Source organism: Octopus bimaculoides, chromosome 4, assembly GCF_046866305.1.
Source record: "Octopus bimaculoides isolate indiv1 chromosome 4, ASM4686630v1, whole genome shotgun sequence".
NCBI classification, from domain to species: Eukaryota; Metazoa; Mollusca; class Cephalopoda; order Octopoda; family Octopodidae; genus Octopus; species Octopus bimaculoides.
In genome coordinates, this window is record NC_142931.1 from 88,185,393 (window position 1) to 88,213,212 (window position 27,820).

The following is a 27,820-nucleotide window of genomic DNA, read 5'->3' on the forward strand; positions in this document are numbered from 1 at the left end:
GAAAATCGATTAAGGTTGTTTATAATGTTTTCAGTCTACGGGTCTACGGGAAAGTAGCTAAACTAGCCTTGTTTATAAATCTACTCTCTCTCTCTAAGCACATACGCACACACATTTACTGATTTCTATATCTTTTGCGTGTTCCCTCAAACCCATACATACATATATACGTACACATGGATAAGCAGACAGATAGAAAGAAAATGAAGCTTCTTCCCCACCACATACACACTCTGAGACTCTAATCTATGCATTTAAGAGTTTGCTTTGTTTCTTCATCTTCTTCATTTTGTTTGATTTGGTGCCCTGGTAACATTGACATCAAAGGTGTGATCGATTTCTTCTTTTCCTTTCCTTTTCTTTTCTTTTTAATCGATCAACAATTATTTAAACGTATATGTCCTGTCCAAGTCATATCATATTTCAATATCCAAGGACTATTTTACAAGCTGAAACTTGCTAAATCTCCATCCAGTCGATTATAGAAACATCTTTGGTTGTTGGATCGGTATTTGTGATATTCATTCGTGACACAATACAGTGTTTGTTGTTGGCGAGCGAACCTGTGTATTTTAGTCGTCTTCGTGAATTATGCGCCACAAATCTTTGGTCTGAACCCTATTTTAAATCTTTAAGCCGCGAGAAAACTGGCAGTTAACAATGTCTTATGCTACATATCTGTTGGTTTTCCTATCATTTGGATTCAATTTTGTTGAGCCGCTTGGTAAGTTTTTAATACTTTAACGTTTGCTGGGATTGGGTGGTTTCTTTTTCTTGCATATTCTTCAATGTGGTGAATGTTACTTAATTTATTATGTTTTATTGATAATGTACACACACGCGCACGCGCACACACAATCGTACTTATATATGTGCGCAAAACATGGAAGTTACAATGTGGGGAGGTAACAATTTGCCAGTGCTTTGTTTTTAACGAAGGCGGTTTAACTAATTTTTTATTAAACATAAAATTATATCTATATTACCTTATTGTTACACATAAACGCAGTAAAATTCAAACATCTACACCATCAAGTGTTTTAACTCGAGCTTCGAAAACAACAAATGGTTACTTTATCTGTAGCTTTCTTATTAAATAATAATTTGAACACACCACACTTTATTCAGTATTTTTTTAAAAAATAATTCCTGATCAGTAAGGAGGGGCTAAAATTTTTCTATGTTAATAATACTATATGTATATCTATATGTATATATATGATGGACTCCCCTGTCGGTTTCGACATATGAGGATCCAACAACCTACACTTCCTTCGTCAGTCATAACGTTTATGTCAAATGTAACATTTGAGTCCTACCAGCGATTTGTAAAGAAGTCCGCAGATGTTGCAAGTATGGAGATTACGGGTCAGTACAGGCGGTATATTTGCAACTGCTTTTCCCCTTTGCCTTACACCCATAAACATGTTAATGCTAGTTGAAACAAAATCTCTTATACTATTTTGACCGACGATCTCCATTTTTTTCGCTCTAAGGCTGTTTGCTCAAAGGTGTTGTGAGCTATATTGACTGCTGAGAGGTTACTTTTCAGCTTGTCCGGACGGTTTCTTTTCTTTCTCCAAATTGTGGTAATCATTGCAATCTTGTCTGCAAGATGCGGCTGAAAGCGCTATTTGGTCTGGGGTGTACAACCCGTTATTCACTCCTCCCCATCTTCTGCAGCTTAAACCCCAACCTTTTTCTTTCTTTTTCTTTGTTTCTTTGGTGAGGTAGTTAAGGTTTTTTTCCTCGGTAACTTTTATACTTTTAATGATTTTTCTCTTTCTTTTCTTCCTGTAAAAATATGTTGATAATAAACTTGCCTCTATTGTGAGCTAAACAAAATTTAAAATAAAACCGCTGTGTTAGCATAAAAAAGATATACGAACTCATCTTGAGGTTTGTTGAAGAGACTTCAACTTTCTAGAATAACTACAGTCTCAGGAATATAGATAATTGTCTCTACGATCCAATATTATTAGTATAATCCACCAATACCAATATCTCGAAGATTATAGGCCTTGGCTTTGTCACAGAATTCTCTAAAAGGTATGGCAGTTGTTACGCTAAGTTTTGACAATTTGTTATGGAAGTTGTTACTTAAGGACTTTATCACACTTCCATAAAAAGCAACAAAACTTGCTCCACATTTCTTAGACACACCTGGCTAAGTTTGGTGTCACTGCAAAGCCAACGTCTGCAAAAATTATGCGGCATGACTCGGCTTCTAGCGCTTCAGTAGAGACTGAGAACAACATGAGTGAATGAGGAAGGAAAATAAGTATACATCGATCCACATGTATTTTCTTCTTTTACAATGCAACAGGACACTCCTCACCTACATTCTGAAAAATACTTTTTAGGTCTTCCTACCACTTAGATATTCAGTTATAGCTGGATAACAAGAGTGAAAGCGAGAGAGAGAGAGAGAGTGAGAGAGAGAGAGAAAGAGAGAGGATGGGAGAGAGAAAGCAATCTAGTTTCAATTTGGTATTATAAATTACAGTTGTTCTTATCGACGGATTCATAAAATTCCTGTGACTGTGTTGTCCTTCTAGCTGAGATACTGAAATAGTTGCACATACTGAGCACAATTCTCTCAATCTTATGTTCCATCTTTCCTGTAGCAAATCCTATTGAACTATACAAAATACTACGTATATAATTTCCAGCAATAATGATATTGAACTGTTTTCAGTTTTTGAGAAACATTGTTGCATCTACATTTGCATTATCAGCAGTGTATACAGACACTGGAGGCATCAGGTGTGGGTCTAAAGAGATATAAAAACTTGATATTTCTAATTTATTTAATGGCTGATTTGTTATTTTCTCTTGTTATTACTGTAAAAAAATCAAGCTACACATAGTGCACTCCATTTTCAAAATGAAAGTATCGCAGAAGCATTTAGAAATACTTTGCGACGCCTTTGTTTGAAGCATCAGTTTTTACTGAAAAGAGCAAGCCACCCTCTTTGATATACCCTACATGCTTTTGTGCAGAATATGGTGCTAGAATATGATCACATAAAGATTTTATTTTTGTTTTCCTCCGGTGAGCTTTTCTCTGTCAATGAGATACTGTATATTTCTTTGTCGATAATCTATATTTCAGTATGATTTGTGATGCGTCACAGCATGATACATATTACAGTTTTGCATAAAAAAATTTTCTTATCTTGAGTTGATGGAGCTGGGGAGGAAAATGTGAATGATAACATTCCAACAATGCAAATGTTAACTTATATATGGAGACGAGGGGCCTACCACAGCGACATCTCAGTCCCCCACAGACACTGACTCCCACTCTGAGTGCAATGGAGATGCGGAGCTCATCTAGACTGAGCAGACCACTAATGTTGGCCACAGGCAGGACATCAATCCTGTCTTCCAAGAATTTTGCACTTGCAGAAAGTAGGCAACACCTTGAAAATTAATTAGATTGGTCAAAGAGGGAGTTGAAAGTGACACCTGAGCGTAGATTGTCCCATACTCTCTGCTTCCGTCTACCCGCAGCTGTATCAGGAAACTGAATCATTAAGTGGGCCCTGGTTCGGGTCAATATCAGTTCTGGAGCCGGCGGGATTATCCAGAAGTGATGGGAGGAGACCAGCTGGCCTTACCCTTTGTACCTGGGTAAGAGGTAGCTGCCTCATCTGGGACACTACTGTCTGTGACTCCTTTGCTCCCTCCCACATCCTGGATGCTGCTTCCGTAGCCGAATGAAACAAAATCCTGAAGTATCGGGACCTGACAGTGAACCATTTCTTCCAGTCTGTGGCGTTTGAGATATTTGGAGGGGCTCGGTCACAAACAGCGAAGCTCTTATCATCGTTGACGGATTGCCTTACTGAGGTGTCACTCGTGAGGGTGTTTGGCTGTGTCACCGCCTCACCATTGCCCGTGGTAATTCGCGAGCGTGCTGGTTTGCTTCACTAGGTTCCGTTGAACCTTGTGTGCGACCGATTCAGGCACTTGGTGCTGAATTGATGTCTTTTTTCTCTTTTCTTCTTTCTTTCTTCCTTCCTCTCTTTCTTTTTTTTTCTTTTCTCCTCTTTCTTTCTTCCTTCGTTCATGTTTGTGTTTTCTTCGGTTTTAGATTTGTATTTTTAATGTGGCATTGTATTATATATGTATCGTATACATACGTGTTGTATTCCAATAAAAAATTATCACGTCATTCAACTGTACTTTTTTCCTTTCTGTTTTTAGCAATAAATCCAAAAGCGTTGGTCAATTGATTAAGTATAATCTTTGTTTTCAGCATTTCCTTGGGGGCATGAAACAGCAAAATAATAATCAACCATTCTCCACTGATACAACAGGCAAACTTTCCTCTCATTTGGCTTGACAACATGAACTGTATAATGAGGAGAGGTAGCGAGTTGCCGGTATTTTGTTAAAAAACAAATTGATATAACATACCGTTACACTTTAACTCATTTTGTGTTTTTATAAAGCTGCGTTTACCTCATTTTGGTGTTATATATAAAGGCAGCAAAATTCAACTATTTGCACCATCAAACGTTTTAATCAACTCGGATAAGATCCTCATTGTTTTATGTATATAGGGCACTTAAGATATTTGAGGACAGATTTATGTTTATAAAAAAAGAACAGATATATAATAACAGATAATAACTTTATTCCTCAAAAAGTGCTATGAGGATAAAAATAAACCTTCTTTTCTATAATGTTATTCAATAAAGCCACTTTCAGCTTCAAAAACTGTTTCTGCATGAGATCTAAATCATCAACATGCTCGAATCAAAAGGTCCTGGTTCATTTTTGACATTGCTCTGACTATGGCAGTTTTCAAAGAATCTTTGGTGTTATGGGCGTGTTCATTGACCTCTCTCTCAACTACGCTCCACATGTAATAGTGCAATAGATTGAGAGCTGGGGAATTAGGAGGCCAAGTGTTAGGGGTTATGTGATCATGAAAATTTTCAGCCATCCATTCCTGTGTTACTAGAGCCATGTGTGATAGTGCAGAGTCTTACTAAAACACATATGGCCTCCCATTGCATACACTGTCTATCCAGGGCTTAACAATTATTTCTGAGACTAAAACAATAATTGAATGTATGACATTTACCTAATTTGCCAAATTTAAGATTCATTATTTTTCTAAGTACTACTATGCTCTTATGCGCATAGAATTCATCCCTGTAACTAAAAACGTTTCTCATTCCTGTTCGATGTCATCACAACATCTGTTAGAAATAAAAGCTGAATCTCCCTCGAATTACATCCTACCGTTTTAAAAAACAAAAGAGAAAGAAATATATCAAAGAATTCAAATATTTATTGAGAAATGTTCTCCCTTAAAACTCCTGTTTTCAGTTAGTTATACTGTGTGTGTGAACATCTCTTAGGCGAGTGAGATAAGCCTCTATAGCATCAAACACACAATGACCATTGATGCACATACTGAAGAACATACCAATAATTATTTATTAAATAATGTCTGGGAATCCGTTACCTTTATAGGCTTCTTTTGATTGATCTATGAAATCTATTTCATATTTACTTATTGCTATGAAATAAGTAAGTATAAAATAGATTCTCCCCTTTTCAAACGAAAGTGTATAGACCAGTCAAAAAGATACATTTGCGAATGTAGCCCTCGAAATACAAAAGTTTAAGATGGTCACAAATGGAATGCCTTCGATCATAGGTCTGGTTTTTGTATAAACAATAATTATTTTCACCGTGATATCACGAAACTATTCACTCTCATATTCAATTCACAAGGAATACTCAAGCCATTACACTCAACTAACACTCTGCTCACGTTACCTTATACAGCGGAGGCATAACGAGTTCAACAATAATAAACAAGTCTAGGCGCATCATTTTAACCTTTAGTAGAAAGTGGGTTATACATCTTTAGATTGTATACCTGACTTCCTACTATAAAATTAAAGAATATAACAGAACGCTGAACTCCAGACTATCAACTTAAACAACACTTTATTTAGGTGGTAAATATATAAATCTTTAGTTCTTTAGTGGTTACAGCTTCTGTGTGTATGAGCATAGTTGTTGGGACGTTGTTCTGTAGTTGTGAGCGAGCTGTCGAGTGTAAGTCCGAAAGATGTAGAGAGACAGCTTAAACACACGTCCATGCTCAATCGCTGGCCAGCGAGAAAGAGAATGAATTGAGCGGGAAACGCTTGCTTGTTTAATTCCACGCATGCGTAAGACTACGCATGCGCATGCGTTACTACAGAGCTCCCTTGCCAGTGCGGAAACGCACGATAAATGAAATCTGTTAGAACGCCTGAGGCAGGATGGCCACTGAAAAACCACCCACAAGATGTGGTACAAACACACACAAAGAAAATTCAAAGAAATTAAATGTACACTTGTGAAATACATGCATGCAACGTATAAATGAAATGACAATGACAAAACAACCGTGATGACAACTGTCCAGGAAACTGGAATCACGCGATGTAAAAGTTTGAGTGTTTGTTTTCCCTGAAAGGAAAGAAAATGTATGAGTGCACAAGTGTGTGTGTGAGAAAAACAGAATAAGTGAAAGTGTCTGTAGTATAGACTGCGAAAAGTCCCAAAACACCGAGATAGAGTACATTGATGAAGACGTCGGCGCAGGAACTGCTATAGCTGTGTTCTGTATGTGTGGTGGTAATGATGTTGTCAGTAGTAATGATTTGTTGAAACTTGGCGACGTCGGGGGGAAAGCTTGTAATTGATAGTAGTAATTGTTGTCGTCACGGTGGTAATCTTGGTTGGCGCACGACGCTGGTGGCGAAAAGGCTGTTTGGTGATGAGTGTTTGAAGAGGTACGCTTTTACAGAACGATCGACAGACAAATCTCTGTACAACCATTAGCGAAAACCTCGAAGAAAAATTTTCTTAACCCAAGATGAAAGAACGACCGTGCGAAATGAATAACAAGAGTTATTGTGTGGCATAAAATATGTATGTATATGTGAGAGTGTGAAATGCGACATATAAAAACATAAAAAACAGGCCGTAAATCCTGTCTGTTTTTCGTGAGTGGAAAAAAATCCACTCTAACAGAGGCGAGAATAAAAACCGCTCTTGTTGAGTCGTCTTGACTATGGTTGGAGATGTTGGTAATCCGTAGTTCAGTCTCCATGGCCGTATTTGTTCTTTGGTCGGGTTCACCAGTTATAAGTTGGTAGTCCAGAGTCCATGCTGCGTTTTTTCTTCGTCGGGGGTCACCACTTTAGCAGAAAGTGGGTTATACATCTTTAGATTGTATACATGACTTTCTACTATAAAATTAAAGAATACAACGGAACGCTGAACTCCAGACTATCAACTCAAACACTTTATTTAGGTGGTAAATATATAAATCTTTAGTTCTTTAGTTGTTACAGCTTCTGTGTGTATGAGCATAGTTGTTGGGACGTTGTTCTGTAGTTGTGAGCGAGCTGTCGAGTGTAAGTCCGAAAGATGTAGAGAGACAGCTTAAACACACGTCCATGCTCAATCGCTGGCCAGCGAGAAAGAGAATGAATTGAGCGGGAAACGCTTGCTTGTTTAATTCCACGCAAGCGTAAGACTACGCATGCGCAGGCGTTACTACAAACCCTTTAGTGTACAAAGACAACACTTTAAGAATTTGCAATTCTCGAATGGAGTATCACAAGGTACTCTAACCTACTTTTTTTTATTAACCTATATAAATAGGACTTTCAAACACCTCAGAACATACAATCTCATACATATACAGATGTCTTTACATCCTTTCACAATTCATAATATACAACAGGATTGAATGAATTGATATGCTCATCCGCGTGATTTAGGAGCGGGTTTTAGAAGATCCTTAACCCTACAAAAATCACGGAAACCAGGTTCGACAGCAACAGACTTAGCCGTTGAAAGTTAGTTTTAAAATATTTTATATTAATACCTACCAAATCCACTGTTTCCCTTCTTACCAGTAACACCTGAGAACTTCAAATACAACCAGACTTCACATCCAACAACATAAATGTGCCACCACCAGACAAACTACGAGGACTTGTACGCAACACCGAATTCCTATCGCACATAAAAAGCATTATAAATGAAAGCAAAACAATGCCCAAACATACTTAGAGTAATCATAGGGACTATGTGCGACCGACAGAAGATCTAGCGTGGATTATAAAACTGCTCAAATAATTACAGGGTGTAGAAATACCTTACCTACAGACTATTTATACAATGAAACAAAAAATCATTAAAACTAAAATACTACTTGAATATACAATGGGCATAGATTGTTGCTACAGCAAACTGCAATCCTGACTGTCCCAACTGCAAAAATGAAAAATTACACCTAATGCACATCTACAATACCCCGGATACACCCATGCACATCTACAATACCCCGGATCAATTATCCGGTACGAAATGGCAATGAATTCTACACACTACTCAAATCACACTACTCATTTAAATAAAAAAAAAAGGTTCTATTAAACCATTAGGTCTTTGATATATACAAACATGACGGATGATCATACTGGACTCCTTTGAGTTGCTTAAACAGGACTAACATGGAGTTGAATAACAACAACACTCTTTCTCCCACCCCCCACACCCCAGCCTGAACAAACAAAACACATAAAGAAATAGTTGTGTAACCAGGATATAGAGAAGCCTCAAACAACGTGGAGGGATACACACCACCAATGTTAAGTGTCGCACTTTGATCAAAGTACAAGTTGTTCGCCTCCGCCGTGTTCACCATCAAAATCTGCAATCATGCAGAAGCAGACTGTCTAGCGGAGAATGTTCAACATATTAAGACTGTTCTAGGAGCGCATATGCTACTGTAATTAGGTTGACGATGGCACATGACTGTAACAACATATTTGTGGATCACACCTAGTCTTTTCGGTTGATTACGTAAATACTACAATCAGAGCTTTCCTAGGGTTATACAATAAGAACAATAACACATCGTGTCTTTAAAATTTAATTGCCAAGAAGTTTTTTTGTGATTATTGCTGCTTAAAGATTATAAAAATATTTAAGATTTTGTAATTATTGTAAAATTCTGTAATAATATTCCTTTTCACAATATATGCATGCCACATTTTTTATTCTAATATTTCTACTGGGTGGCCTTCTTTCATCATTTACGAATTAATAGGTATTTTTCTTTTAATAGGTGAGAAGTTAGTGAGGTGCTTCTAAATTAGTGATATCGATGGCGTTACTGTTCAATTTGAACAGCCGGAGGGATTTTTCGGAGTTTAGTGCGAGATGTGTGTGTGGTGAAATAAGGCATAGCCAAAGTAAAACCCTGTAGTTATGCCGTGAAATATAGTAGGGAGGGAAAAAGACGGGTGTATCGAGTAGCACTATGGAGAGAAAATGTGTAGCAGGCAGAAATCGTTGTATGAGCGATAAAAGAAGCACAATGAGGATATCCCGCGTCTGCGCGTCAGGAATTAATGTATAATGGTAAGTGAATGTTTGCCAATAAGTCAGTCTTCTTTTGAGTGGAATATGATGCACATCTATATAACTAAGAATGCCAATATATAACAGAATCTAACTTTTGTAAACATAAAGCAAGGGCAAGGGTATAATTGAAAGCATACTTTCTCGGTAAAATTACTCTATAATACTTAACTTAGATAACTTAACATAGATTGGTTTCGGCCATTATTGGCCCAGGCCATGACTAACTCAATAGCACCAACTGGCACGGACCAGTTAAGCAAAAAAGTTGTTGTTGGCTGAAACGTATCCAGGTGTAGGTGATTTATTCGGTATTTCCTAGAGGAATTTGTCCTGGTACCGTTTGAAAGTTGTAGCGTCTTTTTCTACTTTAATTTCTTTCGGGATAGCATTGAAAAGAACAAGACCATTTGCAGTGAAGGAATTGTGCCGCAATGTTTTTATGTGATGTGGTCTCGACCTTTGTAGGGGATGCATTGCACGGGGACCTAGACTTTGGTGAATTGTAAACTTAATATCGATATCATTTGGATAAAATTGGTGGAATATTTTCCACTTGGTGCAAATAACGTATCGTTCACAGCGGCGTTGCAGAGAATAGAGTTTCAGTTGTTTAAGCTGAGCTTAATAATCAAGTCCCGTCATGACATTTACTTTTTTAGTGATTGATCTTTGTGGTGCTTCGATCCTCATTATGTCTTGTTTTTTGTAGGGAGACCACAATGGGCGGCAGTATTCGAGGTGGGGGTCTAGCGAATGTGGAGAAGACAAGGATGATGGTTTCATGATCCCTATATTGTAAAGTTCTGAGGATCCATGAGCACATTCTGCAGGTAACATCGACTTTTTTGTTGATGTGCACACTCCAGTTAAGGTTGCTGTCGACAGTTACACCTAAGTCTCTGGTATTATCCAACGGTTCAAATAGGTCTCCCGGCGGTAGTGTATATGGTTGTTTGAGTGTGCCCTCTTTTCCAAAGTGGATGACCTCACATTTTTCTTCGGTCAGCTGCATATTGTTTTTGTGTGCCCACTGGGTTAGTGCGCATAAGTCCCTTAATGACTTTCTGAAGCTTAGAGTCATCTGCCAATATTTTAATGGTGCTACGTTCAATGGAATCTGCAATGTTATTGATATAGACAATAAAAAGAAGTGGACCCAGCACAGTACTTTGCGGGACTCCGCTGAAAACTTTTGCTGGTCTTGAGTGAATGCTATCAACCACAACATGCTGGGTCCTGTTTGTTAGGGAATACTTAATCCATTGAAGTAACTTTCCACCGACTCCAGTGTTGGATAGGTTCCTTAACAGTATATTGTGGTCGACTCTGTCAAAGGCCTTGCTGAAATCAAGGTATATGACATCTGTGTTCGAGCCCTCACTTAGTGCATTTAAGATATCATCAAAGTGGTGGAGGAGCTGTGTTAGACAGTTCCTCCCACCATGAAAGTCATGCTGGTTGAAAATTAGATGATTTTGCTCTAGGAAGGGTGTTATTCTTGATCTCAACACTCTCATAAATATTTTGATGATACGTGAGGTTAGTGAGAATGGACAGTAGTTTACTGGGAGCGATTTATTGCCTTTTTAAAGATAGGAACAACTGACTGGGAGAGGAGGTTTTGAGAGATAAAACCGGCATCCAGTGATTTCCGCCAGAGATTTGCAAGAGGAGCTGCAAGTTGCTGTCTGCATACCTTCAGCACTCTAGCAGGGAACCTGTCAGCACCCACTGGTGAATCAGATTTGATTTCTTTTATTGCTGCTAGGATGTCAGTAGCGTCGAAGGTTATGTCGGAAAGGACATGCTGAGGAGTCAAAGAAGCAAAGCTGCTTGAGTCAACTGAATCAGGGTCACTGAAAAAAAGAGCAGAATTGACTTTGCAGCATCTCAGCCATGTCTTTGGCAAAACTGTGAAGGAAGCCGTTTCTGTCAACCAAATTTTATCTTTTTTTTTTTTCGAAGACTAAAGAAAATAAATTTGAAGGGAAATATTACTTTCAAATTTTAGCACAAGATAAATTCGAAGGAGGGGCAAATCGATAACATGAATTATTCAACCCCTTAACAAAGTTTGCAACAATTTGTGTTAGCAGAAGCGATTTGAAGGACATGAAATTATAACAATTAGACATTTCCACTGTATTCTTGTCTCTTTTCATCGCTGTGTACAATTTTTCTTTCCTATTTTTGTCTTTTTCGACTATAACTGTTAACAATTGATACAATTTCTTATTTTCTTTTTACAGAAGAATTGTGAGAATAAAGCAGAATAGTTTAGAAGTGTCTTTCCTTATTAAAAAAAAATTTTTTTTCATCATTTGTACACTCTTTTATTTAGAATGGGACACGCCCCTATAAAGTCGAACTTACAACTGGGTCTCGTTTGGTTTTACATAATTAATTTTATTCTTTTTCAAAAAGTACGAACACTATGACTTTTTATTTGTTCCTTTACTAAAACAACAGTATTTCCTCCTGGTCAAAGGAAATCAATATATCACGTACATATGAATGGATTCATGTCTACGAAGTCGTTTTCAAAATTTATGTTGCTGTTCAAAGTTCTTTCAGTCCATGTGAAATTATATCGAAATACTTTAAAACTGGTTCAGTGGAAATTTTGACAGATTAAACTCTGATTCTTATTATGAAAAAATAATATATATTTTGGAACGCTATTCAACTAGTGGCCATTTATCTGTACTCTCTTTAGCTGCTATATCAATGTATCAGTTGTGGAGGCGCAATGGCCCAGTGGTTAGGGCAGTAGACTCGCGGTTTCGATTCCCAGACCGGGCGTTGTGAGTGTTTATTAAGTGAAAACACCTAAAGCTCCACGAGGCTCCGGCAGGGAATGGTGGCGAACCCTGCTGTACTCTTTCACCACAACTTTCTCTCACTCTTTCTTCCTGTTTCTGTTGTGCCTGTAATTCAAAGGGTCAGCCTTGTCACAGTGTGTCACGCTGAATATCCCCGAGAACTACGTTAAGGGTACACGTGTCTGTGGAGTGCTCAGCCACTTGCACGTTAATTTCACGAGCAGGCTGTTCCATTGATCGGATCAACTGGAACCCTCGACGTCGTAAGCGACGGAGTGCCAACAACAACAACAATGTATCAGTGTTACAATCTAGAAGAAACTAAAGTATATAAACAAAGGTATCCATTAATATGATGTAGGGAAACCAAAAAAAATAGTTCATAGTTCGTGGTTCACTATTTCGTCCCTCTTTACGTTCTGGGTTCAACATTCCGCTGAGGTCGACTTTGCCTTTCATCCTTTCAAGGTCGATAAAATAGGAACCAGGATAAAATAGGAACTGGGGTCGATGTAATCGACTTATCCCCTCCCTTAAATTGCTAGCTTTGTGCCAAATATTGAAACCAATTATACTTATGCATATCAAAATATATAAATCTATAAAAACCAAGCAACAATGCTGTCTGAAGTAAAATAAATTCATTTTTGCATCATCTGCTACTCACTAAAAGAGAACATATAACTAGAATGAAATTCTCTCCTTTTGTCATCTTTCAATCACCCATCTCTTTCAAACTGTTTCAATTCTTTATTCTGTTTGCAGCAGTTTCTTCATATTTTAAAGCATGGTTCCTGAAAAGTGAAAACATTTCTTCTTTACAAATACAAAATGGTACTTTTTTAAACTTGAAGTAGCATGATTAGACGCGGAGACTGATTAATAGAGCCTTCATGAACAGCTTCATGAACAGCTGAACATCACTTTTAAGTATATGTATGTATGTATGTATGTATGTGTGTGCGTATATATATATATAGGTGTGTGTGAGAAAGAAGTATGGTATAGTTGTCAGAACAATCAGGAATGAAAAGAGAAGAAAAAGGACAAGTAAAATGCAGTTGCCTTTGAACTCAACACATTTGTCTTTACTTCTTTGTCATTGATTTTCGCACAAGTTTAATCCCCCCCCACACACACACACATAACAGAACAGCTTATTGATATTCTTACACAGATCTCCAAAGTTACTCAAAACAACAATTGCTTTAAGCGATTTGATTGTACGTATTTACCTGGTGTTCTGAATAAGATGTCAGTTCCGACATGCATATAAACACGACTCTGATAGTGATTTATAACTTATAACAGTTAAGAATCCTTATAAGTTAGAAATGTTGATGTTACAAACCATTAATAGAACAGCTTATATATACACACATCGGAACTGATAACATATTCGTTTGACAATCTACGATGGCGAAGGTGCAATAAGAAATCGCCTTTGCTAAATGCGAACAATTTTAATCAATGTCTGCATGTGAAGACTGAAAAGTGATGATGCATTGTTATCTGCAACGAATCAGCGGATATTACAAGGACAGTGGCTGAAAAAGCAATCTAGAATAAAATGTCAGATAAGAGACATATTGTATTCAATATTTTAATGATTTATTTAGGTGTCTTACAGCAAAGTTTTGCGATACACTTTTTATGCATCTCAGTACCATGCTGTTTTTGATATTAATTGACATCTAAGCCAATCTCCACTTTTATTGTTTGTTATGATGTTGCTAGCTTATAAAACACCTATACGAATCAATAACACGTAAGAGTATTTACAGCAGCAGTCAACCATAACGATTAACGTTTCATTTGTTCCCAAGACTACAAAACACTGACTTTATCATACGTCAATGGTAACTATATCAGTTATTGCTTTACTTGTTTGTAGGGCAACAGAAAAAAGGATAAAAAATCTATACAAATAAATTGTGAAGTGAAAGTTTCTCCAAATGTCTTAATGACTTGATGCTTGGACACAAAAATATGTACTTGTTTCATATGAGGTAGACCTCATATTTTAGTGGTTTAATTATTTTATGGAGTTAAGTAAATGTGTTGTAAATTCTAACTTGTAAATCTAACTGAAGTCGCTCAAACCGAATAAAATATATTGATATACAGGCTGTCCTATAATGCTTATATCATATTTGTTGTTTAACATCAGGGGTGGGGAAACTCCCACCCGCGGGCGCAATTGCGCCCTCGAGCACATTTTGATCCACTTGCAGGCCAATAAACTCGTATGTACAAAATATAATAAATTTTTCAATTATAAAATTTATATAATATTCATATGCCTATTTGCGACATATGTTGCGTTTTCACTTCGACTTAAAACGGTTAGACTCAAACAGAAATCGTCCAGTAATTGCCATTTGAATGGAAATTTTGTATTCACTATAAAACATATATTGCTAGGTTTGTACTATCCCCTTGAGATCCAACTACACTCTAGCTGAAAAATATAGAATACCGCATAAGTAATATAAACGTTCTAAATTCAGTGGTGGTGTTAATGAAGATGTTACGCGTTAATATCTTTATTAATGTATATCGAATTATATATAGATGTATACAAGATTTACAAAAAAATAAGAGTTAGAGCTTGTTGTCCGCCCGCAGACCTTTTTCATTGGAAATTTTTGCCCGCCCCACTAAAAGTTTCCCCATCCCTGTTTTATATCCATATTCCTTAACTAACATGAGTGGTAGGGACATTTTCATGTTTCAGTTGTTTACTCCAATGTAAGCTCTATGTAAGCAGAGATATGATGAAAAAGCGTTCAAAGCAGGGCTAACTAATCTTTATTTTGAGTAGTGTGCCTAGGTCTGTGTTATGCGATGTTCCTCTTTTAAAGACTGGTAAAGTATGATTTGGGGTGATTTAACCTACTATTTCTAGTAGTCTGATTGACTAGGTTAAGGGCTCTTAATTTGAGTGTTAACAGGGATATACTTCTCCTAGAGATAAACAATGTTGAATATCATCAGTTGGCAGCGACTCAACTTCGGAATAATATTGTTTGCATTGGAAACGAAGAAACTTCTTGGTTTACTAGAAGCAGCCTTTAAATTTCTTTCTCTCAAAGTGCACTCTACCATCTCATACAAGGAGAAGCCATGTTAAATAGTGTTGTCCTAAAAAGACAAAATGATCATAGCTGGAATGCCTTTGTAGTAACGCCTGCGCATGCGTAGTCTTACGCATGCGTAGAATTAATAAAGCAAGCGTTTCCCGCTCAATTCATTCTCTTTCACGCTGGCCAGCGATTGAGCATGGACGTGTGTTTAAAGCTGTCTCTACATCTTTCGGTCTTATACTCGACAGCTCGTTATTCTCACCTCTAAAGATGTATAACTAAAAGATTTGTATGTTTATCACCTAAATAAATGTTGTTTGAGTTGTTTAGTCTGGAGTTCAGCGTTCCGTCTATTTCTTTAATTTTATAGTAGAAAGTCAGGTATACAATCTAAAGATGTATAACCCATTTTCTACTAAAGTGGTGACCCCCGACGAAGAAAAAACGCAGCATGAACTACGGATTACCAACTTATAACTGGTGAACCTCGACTAAAGAACAAATACGGCCATGGAGACTGAACTACACATTACCAACATCTCCAAACATAGTCAACACGACTCAACAAGCGCGGTTTTTATTCTCGTCTCTGTTAGAGTGGATTTTTTTTCCACTCACGAAAAACAGACAGGATTTACGGCCTGCTTTTTATGTTTTTATATGTCGCATTTCACACTCTCACATTACACATACATCTTTTATGCCACACAATAACTCTTGTTATTAATTTCGCACGGTCGTTCTTTCATCTTGGGTTAAGAAAATTTTTCTTCGAGGTTTTTCGCTAATGGTCGTACAGAAATTGTGTCTGTCGATCGTTCTGTAAAAGCGTACCTCTTCAAACACTCATCACTAAACAGCCTTTTCGCCACCAGCGTCGTGCGCCAACCAAGATTACCACCGTGACGACAACAATTACTACTATCAATTACAAGCTTTCCCCCCGACGTCGCCAAGTTTCAACTGAATCATTACCACTGTCAACATCATTACCACCACACATACAGAACACAGCTATAGCAGTTCCTGCGCCGACGTCTTCATCAATGTACTCTATCTCGGTGTTTTGGGATTTTTTTTCGCAGTCTATACTACAGACACTTTCACTTGTTCTGTGTTTTTTTTCTCACACACACACTTGTGCACTCATACATTTTCTTTCCTTTCAGGGAAAACAAACACTCAAGACTTTTACATCGCGTGATTCCAGTTTCCTGGACAGTTGTCATCACGGTTGTTTTGTCATTGTCATTTCATTTATACATTGCATGTTCTGTGTTTTTTCTCACACACACACTTGTGCACTCATACATTTTCTTTCCTTTCAGGGAAAACAAACTCTCAGACTTTTACATCGCGTGATTCCAGTTTCGTGGACAGTTGTCATCACGGTTGTCTTGTCATTGTCATTTCATTTATACGTTGCATGCATGTATTTCACAAGTGTACATTTAATTTCTTTGAATTTTCTTTGTGTGTGTTTGTACCACATCTTGTGGGTAGTTTTTCAGTGGCCATCCTGCCTCAGGCGTTCTAACAGATTTTATTTATCGTGCGTTTCCGCTCTGGCGAGGGAGCTCTGTAGTAACGACTGCGCATGCGTAGTCTTACGCATGCGTAGAATTAATAAAGCAAGCGTTTCCCGCTCAATTCATTCTCTTTCTCGCTGGCCAGCGATTGAGCATGGACGTGTGTTTAAAGCTGTCTCTACATCTTTCGGTCTTATACTCGACAGCTCGTTATTCTCACCTCTAAAGATGTATAACTAAAAGATTTGTATGTTTATCACCTAAATAAATGTTGTTTGAGTTGTTTAGTCTGGAGTTCAGCGTTCCGTCTATTTCTTCAATTTTATAGTAGAAAGTCAGGTATACAATCTAAAGATGTATAACCCACTTTCTACTAAACCTTTGATCATAATTCTATTCGATCAGGTGACTTAGAACTAAGCAACAAAAGCAATAACATGGGATGTAACAAGTTTTGAATCATAGGTAAACTGGCAGAATCGTTAAGGGAGTCACACAACTTTGCTTTCAACTTTCTGGTTGGAATTGGTGATATTAAATGCTAGATATTCTTAAAATACATCCGAGATGTGAATGGAATTGTGAAAGAAGCACAAGAAGTAACTGATAGCAGAGGACTTTAAACCAACAGCTTTTGTGCTTATTTAAATATAAATCACAAAAGATTCCTTAGGAAGAGTCCTACTAAATATTGAATTATTGTTACCGTATATAACTCGTGTATAAGTCGAATTTTTTAGACCATTTTTAAGGTCTAATTTATAGGGTTGACTTTTGATACAGAGATACTACTTCTGAGGGGGCTGAAAATCAAGCTAGAATCCGAAGTACCGTATAAGCAGCAGAAACCCAACTGATCTCTAAGCGAATAAAAACAAAAACACAATGAATTACAGTAATATTACCAATTCTATGCATCAAAACACGTCCGAGTAAATAACAAAACTCATAAACAAGACTTCGTAGCTCTTATAAATACTTACACTTTCTCTTTTATTTGTATCCATCAAACTTAACAGACTAGCTGAGTGAAGTCAATTTATATCGCATAATTATATTACATTACCACCGGTAACATATCTACCCGGTACCAGCATGCCACTACGTACCGTAAATACGGTACATACAGCTGATACCAACTCGGTGTGTGTCATGTCATAACTCTTCAATAACGTTACACTATTTTTATATTCATGGTTAAAGTCACACTCATCACAAGTGTATTACGGCACAGTATATTAGTGGTGCATTTTTATTTCTAATTAAATAAATGCGAAAAGTGATAAAAGAAGTAGAAGCACAACACCACTTTTCACCACCAACAGTCTCCACCGATAACGTTTTCTTCTTCGTAGCTGGATTAGAGACTACCGTACCAATTTCTTTGCTGCATTTTTATCTTTCATAAATTCAGTGAAGCTTAAGGCCCAAAATATAAAACAAATATCAAAATAATTAATAATGTCAATAAAAACCAATAAATTATCAAATTTTTATTTAGGCCAACAAAAAGTGAAGTAGAAATTTACGGTAATACAGCTTTAAATTACAATTATGGTACATGGTACATTTTACATACAAAAGTTCATTAAAATATTCAAAAATCAAGCTGTTCATCACCTTCAGCACTGAATAAAGCTTCATAATCATCAAGATGGATGATATCATCATAATGATTATCTTCATCTTTACTGTCCATAGTTAGAGGTAGCACATCATCCATCTCATCCCATAGACAATAAACTTCTATATCATCCAATGCATTCGAAATTCCACATTTCTTGAATGATCTGACAATAGTTTCAACTGTTTTTTCCTTCTATGAATCAACGAACCATTCACATAGAGGTAGTGATGGAGTTTACATACTACCTCCTTTCGTGTACGTTTTTTCTCCATCACGCATCCAGTTATTCCACTTGATTCTCATCATGGTTTTAAATGGCTTATTGATATTAACATCTAATGGTTACAAAACGCTTATAAGTCCGCCGGGAATTACAGCTATGTCAGTATTTTGTGACTGGAGGCTAACAACAACATTCTTCACTAGATGTGTCCTAAACTGATCCCACACGAACAAACTCTTTTCCTTTCGTAGTCCACCAGGTCGTAAATTCCAAACTTCCTTTATCCATTTTCTACATCCACCTTCATCCATCCATCCTTGTGGATGCACATAAATGATAATTCCTTTTGGAAATTTCTCCTTCGGCATTGTTTTTCTCTTAAAATCAACTATCGGTTTTAATTTAGTACCATCAGCCATACTTTCTCGTGGCCAGTGGTTCTCGGGAACACTGTTTTTCTCATTTTTGATTCACAGTCCGATTCTCTGGCATGTCAAGAGTAACAGGCGTTTGGTCCATGTTCCCAATACATGATAATGCATACCCGTCTTTCTGCTGATTTCTAATTACAAACCGATGAAACTCTATTATCTTATCGTCTAAATCAGCAGGCAGCATATGTGCGATCTTAGTTCTCTGCCAAAGTACTAAGTTATAACGCCTCATGCACCCAGTGCACCATCCAGCACTTGCTTTAAAATCTGAAATTCTATCTTTCTTTGATTCCTTTCGTACATGTATTCGGATGGCTTCACGAGCAACGCACTTTTCATTTTGACGATTTTCAAGTCCCCAATCTGCAACTTTTTTCTTTAATTGTGGCTACTGGCAAGGTTTTCCTCTGTTATCACATTTTCTTTTTGGCATTGTCTGAAGTTTGTTAGATTTCTTTCTCCAGGCTCTCACAAGTTTCTCTGAAACACAAAATTCTCTTGCTGCTACACAGTTATTTGTCTTCTCAGCAACTTTAATAACTCTTAGTTTAAATGATGCTGCACATTTGTTATTTTTTCTGGAGGACATTTTTGCGTAAAATGACGGGGAAATTTTAAATCCTCAACTATACGACTGTATTCCACGGGTGCTATACGGAAACTGAGGTCAGCTGAGTTGCAAAGAGACATTATGACCCAACCCTGACCTGATATTTAAAAATTTTCATGCCAAATTCCTTCATTGCCCTCTGTTTTCTCACCTACTTTTTCTATGTTTAAATCGCCATAGCATTTTAAGCTATTTTTCTCCGATAAAAGTTATCAGTTTGACTCCCATACAGTTCCACCGATCATTGTAGCGGAGAGGAATCGCCAAAAGCTGCACGTCAAATCGAATCCTGCATTAAAGCAGAAAGGAATAACGGTACAAATTATTTTATGCTATGAAACAAGAGCTGTAATAAAAAATAGATCAGTATGAAATTTACAGTAATAATATAATGTTAATGCATTTCGGCCTAGGTGCTATCGTATTCACGCTCACGATGTTGTCATTTCGTGGAATGCGTTCGTCACACGATTCTTATAAGGTAAACAGTGTGTCGTGTTCTGTGTATATGTTGTCCTTCACAGACATGAAAAAAATGTTGCAGTATGTCATTTGCAATTACCAGTAAATGTCCGTAATATGGTGTAGAATTGTTAATCTGGAACAGGGATTCCCAAAGTGTGTTCTGCAAAACCCCAGGGTTCACTGAAAGTTATCATGGGTACCACATTTTAATAAATAATCCCGAAGGATTCCGCGATAAAAAAAAGTTTGGGAACCACTGATCTAGCGATTAACTAAATGTGTTTAGGCCTGTCGAAGTCATGCCTCTGTACGAATTCATACAGTGGTTTTTGCTGTTGTTCACCGACAGTGCTGTGTGTGAAATACGTTTCTCACCATGTAAACAGACGAGCGTATGACCCATGTATTTATTGTATTTGGAGATGAGAAAAATATAAAGATCGCATGGGAACCACTGATCTAGCGATTAATTGAATGTTTTTAGGCTTACCAAAGTCACGCCTTTGTACGAATTCAAACAGTAGCGTTTTCCAGTGTTCACCAATAGTTCTGTTTGTGAAACACGTTACTCGCCATGTAAACAACGAATGTATGTCGCATGTGTTTATTGTGCTTGAAGATGTATGCAGGCTTGCAGCATATCCTGTGCATACATTTTAGTAATGGTAATGTAGCACCCATCAACAGATGTGTAGTGCTCGTTATTAAATGGTGTTCTACTATAAGCACCGAACATTCCATTATAAGCACCAAGCATTCTACCTATAGAGCAGGCTACAGTAAAGTAGCCACACAATTTTGTAACAGTGTTATTTCAACGTACAAGATAATGCGGTACCTTGACCCACAATTGCTGTCCTGTTGTTCGTAAAATACTAGGGTCGACTTTTATGCGGAGGTCTGTGGAAAATTCCAATTTTTGGCCAAAAATAGGGGGTCGACTTTTACATGAGATCGACTATCACTTGAGTATATACGGTAATTTTTGTTCTTGCGTGGATTAAATGAAAAACACTTTATAACTAACTATACGCAGTACTTTGAAGAATTGTATGGAAGGAAAAATTATTTTGGTTCTGAAAGAAAATTTGAGGAGATTTTTGACGTCCAAAGAATGGATAGGAAAAGGAAAGATATGACATTACAGTGAATTTCTGAAGGAAGTAGCAATAGAAAGTAATGTTTGTGCATTTTTCCTAATAAAAATCAAAGTCCAGAAGAAATACCTAAAAATGGAAGAAATGAAACTGTAGAAAGAGAAAAACTTTTGAAACCAACTTATTATAATTAAGAAATAATTGGGTACTTGACTTTATGTATATGATACTTAAATATTGTTCGAAAGAATAATCCTTTCTACTGGAAGTATAAGGCCTCACATTTGGAGGAAGGGATTAAGTCGATTACATTGACCCCAATGCGTAACTGGTACTTATTTCATCGACCCCGAAAGGATGAAAGCAATAATTATTTCTACTCTAGGCACAAAGCCTTGAAAATTTTGGTGGAAGCGAAGTAGTCGATTACATTGATCTCAGTGCTCATCTGGTACTCATTTCATCGACCCCGAAAGGATGAAAGGCAAAGTCGACCTCGGCGGAATTTGAACTCAGAACGTAGCCGTAGACGAAATACCGTTATGCATTTTGCCCGGCGTGCTAACGATTCTGCCAGCTCACCGCCTTATTGTTTGAAAGGTCGACGAAAGGTTTAAGGGGAAAAAAATATTGCAGTTACTCCATTAAATCAAACAAGATCTGTTCAGTTTGGCTCACAGATTTTTTAATTAATTTTTTTAAATTAAACAGTTTGAAACTTCGTATACTGGTGTAATTTCTCACGTAGAACAGAGTTTACTTTGAACATTTTTGACAAAATTTCGTATTTTAGAAGCTATTTCAAGTTAAAGTTGAATTTGGTTAATTTTAACCAATCAACGACGTGTATTCAGTTGAAAATAGCTACTGCTGTTTGCGATAGTAATCGAAGAGGAACAACTTCCGGGTCATCTCTACTAAATGTCACCACTCTGTTGTATCTTATTTTTTGGTTACTGCCTGTGTTGCATATTACGCGCTTTTTTTTTTTTTTGGTTCTCGTGTCGGAGTAACCAGTAAACATCGAAGAATCAACACCAAGAAGGAAAAAATATTATTTACATATATTTATTCGTTTGCCCGACATCAGTATTTAAGCCGCAGGGCAGAATTTGGGGGGAAGATTTTGGTTTTATCTACACATAGGGCGCACCGGTATCTAAAAGACCTACAGAGCAACGGTTCCGCAACTAGCTTTTTTGTAGTTTCAAAATGCTTTATTTTACAACTTTGAGATGTATTGTTATTGTTATGATTTTATCTTACTATAATCAACAACAAACACATTTCGTCAATATAAAAGTCTTTATTAGATTAAAAATAACATTATCAAAACATGAAGGTAAAACAGAACAAATATGCTTTGTTTTCTTCCAGCACCAATGTACTGTAGCCGTAGTCTTTCACCTTGTTCACCAACCGACCTTTCATCTGAAAAAAATCATTGGAATCATTCAGTCTCCATACACAAATTATTTCTTCGATTACTATCACAAACAGCAGTAGCTTTCTTTAACTGAATACACATCGTTGGTTGGTTAAAATTACCCAAGTACGACAACTTTAACACGAAATAACTTCTAAAATACGAAATGAAATTCTATCAAAAATGTTCAGACTAAACCGTGTTCTGCCTGAGAAATTACACCAGTATACGCCGTTTCAAACTGTTTAGTTAAAAAAATATTAACTAAAAAATCTGTGAGTCAAACTGAACAGATCCACGTAGGGTTATAAAAGTAGTAACTGTAATTAAATTTAAATGTAAACAGGCTTATTATTTCACTTATAAAAATAGGAAGTAAAAACAATTTTTGAGAATCAAAGCTTCGGTTTAATCGTCTAATGTAGCCAAGCTATTTCTTTATTCCTTTTTCGTCATCTTATCAAGTTAAAAAAAATGTTTTAAACGTAAGTAACCCAGATTATGAGTAAGAAACGCAACTGAATGGAAGTGGTGCAGCATGGAAATGAAACTAAGTATTACAAAAATTATTGCTGCTCATCAGTAATGGTCATCACATTAATATATAATGTATGCAATCTACAGTTATTCTTATTTTGATAATATTAATGAACAATATTTGCTATTTTGATTATACTAATTTTCATCATTTTAATAAAAAATGTACCTTGAAGAAAATTTTGAAAATTTTCCTGTGCATATATCTCAAAAAATACTACCGAAGCCATGTAGTCTAAGAAATATTTCTTTTGCTGGTGTTGTATTCCATTGCAGCAAACTTGTCCCGATGTACTTTCTGGTTGGACTTGTGAAAATTATTGTTTTCGTGTTTAAGCTGAATAAATTGTTATAACGAGAAACAATTGCTGAGAATCAAATCTTTCTATACAGTTCGTATGTCGGCTTCAGTATTGGAAGTACGCGGATTTACACGTGACCGCTTTTAATGCAAATGATGTGCGCCATCTTTCACGCATGACATGCAACATAAAGCAGCGAAGTAAGTGGCTGAGAGAATTGAAAACTGGCCTGTCGCCAGACTTTGGTGCATGCGGGTGCTTCAGAATATTCTGGGTGGGCACTAATTTGTAATAATGCTAAAGTAGAGTTTCGAAATAAGTGTATCGCTGTAAATCTGAAGGTGCACCATTGAATAGTGAGAGGGCAGTGCCGTCCAATTCACCCACTTAGCGAGAGTTATGATTGAAAGGGAGATTGACAAATTACGTTGGCTAATAAAATTAAACATGTTTAATCAAACTAGCATGGTTTTAGACTTTTTAAGCTTGTCCAACAACATGGCGAAGAAAGGTGAATTACTTTGATACGAACTATTTTGTCCTTTCATCTATGGAAAGTGGGGTGCGAGTTGGTTTATGTTACTTGAAGAACCACGACCGGAAGTGATAATAGTTTCCTAATATAACCGAATAGATTTACGGAGCTCCACTCCTGTATTATCGTTTCACTCCTCGCTCCTGCCCTCCCACCTTCATGGTTACTTCATAATGATATAATTTTGCTCGCCATCCTTTCATACATCTTAACGCTTCCCTACCTCGAAGAGTACAGTTATGAACTCCTTTAGGAACCACTGGCTTAGAGGCTTCCTCGTCTTGTGCATCTTATGTTTTAATATTTGAAGTCGTCACTATAATATCTCTGCTAAATTAAGCCACATTCTTACAAAATTGACTTCCTTATTATTAGAATATGATAATGACGTTCAATGTTAGTTCTCATTAATGATGTTAATTTTCCTCATTAATTCTTGTGAAATTTGATGTAGTTTCATGCATTTAAGAAATTATTTCTATGAATTCTCTAATAGTTTTTGTCGTTGTCTTCATTGTTACTTTCAGACTCCAGTAACAAGATGGCGAAATCGTTGACAGACAATGAATTATCAAACGTAAAATCCCCAAACATGCTGATAGCCGAAGAGGGATCATCGAATCATATATTCGATTCTTCTCGAATTAATGCTCGGAAGCTTTTGGAAGTGAGTACTGAACCCTCATCAACAGACGCGCCTGAAGGAGATCTCACTTTGGGTGATAAAATTGCAAATTTTTACGCCGATGACAATAATATGGCTCTTTATTGTGTATTGCCATTATTGATTCTTGTTTATGGTGGCTGCTCTGTTATATACTGCGTTCATAAATGTAGGAGGCATTTCAGAAAGAAAAATCGAACCGCAAGCACTAACCAATTATTAGGTGGAGATAATGTTTCTCTTATATCTGACGGTGGTGTTAACGGTCCTGCACCTAAGAAACGAAGACCAATATCTGCTCGTAGCAATCGTATAGCACCTGAACCAGAGATTAAACCAGAAACTGTTCATCCAAAGATCAAAATGTCTCCTAACGAACAAGTAAGAGATTTGCTCACCGACTACGAATTCTTTACATCATGGGTGATTGCACAGAAAACTGCAGATCTTCTCAAGTTGCACGGAGGAAAAAACCCTGGTTCTTCTATTAGTCCAACAGATTCAAATATTTCTCGAAGCTATGGAAGTGCAGTTGGAGGCAAAAAAAAGAAACTGGTATTTTTGTCCTAACTGATATATATATATACACATATTGTGTGTGCTGTATGCTCATATTGATATTTATTCTCTTTTAAATATTCTCTTCAATATTCAGTCAACATTCACATAAAACGATCACCACTTTCTTTCTAATACATAATAGCAACGTTCATTTGTTTGTGTAATTAATGATATTAAATGATATATCATCACCTACATTACTGTATCTATTTCGTTTTTCTTCTTTCATTCATCAAATTTTAGATATACAACATATAATTGGCAGACAGGTAGAATCGTCAAATACAATCAACTTCACGTTTTCTTCTTCAGGATGTCGGCAAAATAAATACTAATAGAGTACTAAGATTGATAATATCGATTTTATTCTACAAATTTAAAGTCGTATGCAAATGTTAGAAATCAATATTATATAATATATGCTTCTGGAACGGTATTTACATAGACCTGCATATATGTTACAATTGCATATTAATCGTGTGTGTGCGTGTGTGTCTGTGTGTGCGTGCGTGCGCGCGCGTGTATGTGCAGGGCCGGTCCCAGGAATTTTTCGAAGGGAGGGCACAAAGTCAGAATGGAATACAATTCCCGGAGAAAAGGACACAATAACATTATTTAGAAGGGTGCACTTCTTTTCTTGAGGAGGGAATGTACTCCTCAGTCCCTCATCCTGGGTCCGCCCCTGGTGTGTGTGTGTGTACAAAACAGGGACAAATTAAACTTGTAGAAGACATGTAGCATATGTTACAAAAATAGGCTTTAAATCAAAAGATGATTTTTAAATTAAAAATCCAGCTATTTTATCGAATTATCACTTTTATGGTGCGACAATTGCATATAGACCAGCGAATACGGGTATGTAGTCAAAATGAATATTAACTTATCACTTTATTATTTTACCTAAAACTTGATATTTACCAGCTAATCTACGTGTTTCAGACACTCAAGTGGTTAATCTTTCAAGACTACGGCTTAGGCTCGCTAAATTAGGACCGAACTAGAATGGATTGATCCTTCCCCTATAGTTTCTAATTTTGTTCTAAACCAAACTTAAAGATACAAAGCTAGATTGCTGCATTATGTGAGTTCACTAATGTATAGCATTGTTACTTTAAGCCATTAAGATATACTAGTTAAATATTCTCTCCTGATCACAATCCTAAAGTAATTAAAAAATGCTTTTGTCTTAATTTGCATTTGTTATTTGTGTATAATCTTAAAGTAGAAACTGTACACAATGAAACCTTCCTTGCTTATGGTGCTGGAGAGCAGTAGAGTTTCTCTTTCTCATCTCCCCCCCCCCCTCTCTCTCTCTCTCTCTCTATATATATATATATATATATATATATATATATATATATATACACACACTTATATGTCTGTGTATATGTATGTATGTATATGTGCATGTATGTATATATATATATATACATACCGGAGTAAGCACATTTCTAACTAAACTGTCCGATGAACGGGAACGTGAAACTCCGGGTAACAGTTTTTTGTTATATTTCTGCTGCTTTTAAATAAAGTATATATATATAGAGAGAGAGAGAGAGAAAGAGAGAGAGAGAGATACATGAGGATATATAAACCTCAGAGGGAGAGAAATATCCAAGACTAGACTGGTTGAATACCTTATAATACAGGCACACACATATATACATTATTATTATTATTAAGTTATGAGCTTGAATATCTATGCTGAAATAATTGCTTTATAATCTTTCTTCACAGTTCCATTGAAGATTGTAATTTATATTTTCTAAGTTGTCCTCACATCTATTTGGTGACATTGCGTGTGTGTAAAGAAAAATATCCTGAGATTCTAATAAAAGAAAAAAAAAGTGCATCACTCCTAGACATTCGTAGATTGTTTGTGTTCATTACCAGGTATCACGTTATAAAATAATCAGGATTACAATTGCTTAAATTGTATAAAATAATAGATGTAAACGAATCATAAGAACCGTCGATAACTTTAATTCAATCTATTAAAGAAGTATTGCTGCAAACATTTCTTATTATCTTCATAAATTATCATGAATTATTCATTTCTATTATTTGGTTAAAACGTGGGTGACACTTTTGTATATGGTAGAACCAAAATTTTTCAGTTCAAGCGGATCCTGTGAAAACTGTATTCAATACCATGTAATGCCAAAATACGTGCAAAAACAGTTAATAAGGAATTTTTGTTGCAGTGTTTATGCAACGAACTAAAACTGAGAATCAGAACATCTGTTAACAGAAGTTAATTCATATGAACCAAGCCTTCGTTTATAGCAGAATCAAGGTTCCTTTAGCACTATTAAATATGAACTTCATATTTAATGTTATAAGATGAAAATGATTGATAACTAACATATCTTGTGTATTAATTATTTTCTTTTCACTGTTGATGTACAAGTAATGAAAAGAAAAACGAGTCCGAACATGT

At 36.4% G+C, this 27,820-nt stretch overlaps 1 protein-coding gene across 1 annotated transcript; it reads left to right on the top strand.

The window, feature by feature from the left end:
* Window positions 1-408: 408 nt before the first annotated feature.
* LOC106870210 (uncharacterized) lies at window positions 409-25,585 on the top strand. Its single transcript, XM_014916215.3, has 2 exons — window positions 409-724; window positions 24,683-25,585. Exons 1-2 carry the CDS (start codon window positions 661-663, stop codon window positions 25,387-25,389), a joined length of 771 nt encoding a protein of 256 aa, XP_014771701.1. The 5' UTR covers window positions 409-660; the 3' UTR covers window positions 25,390-25,585.
* The last annotated feature ends 2,235 nt before the right edge of the window (window positions 25,586-27,820 follow it).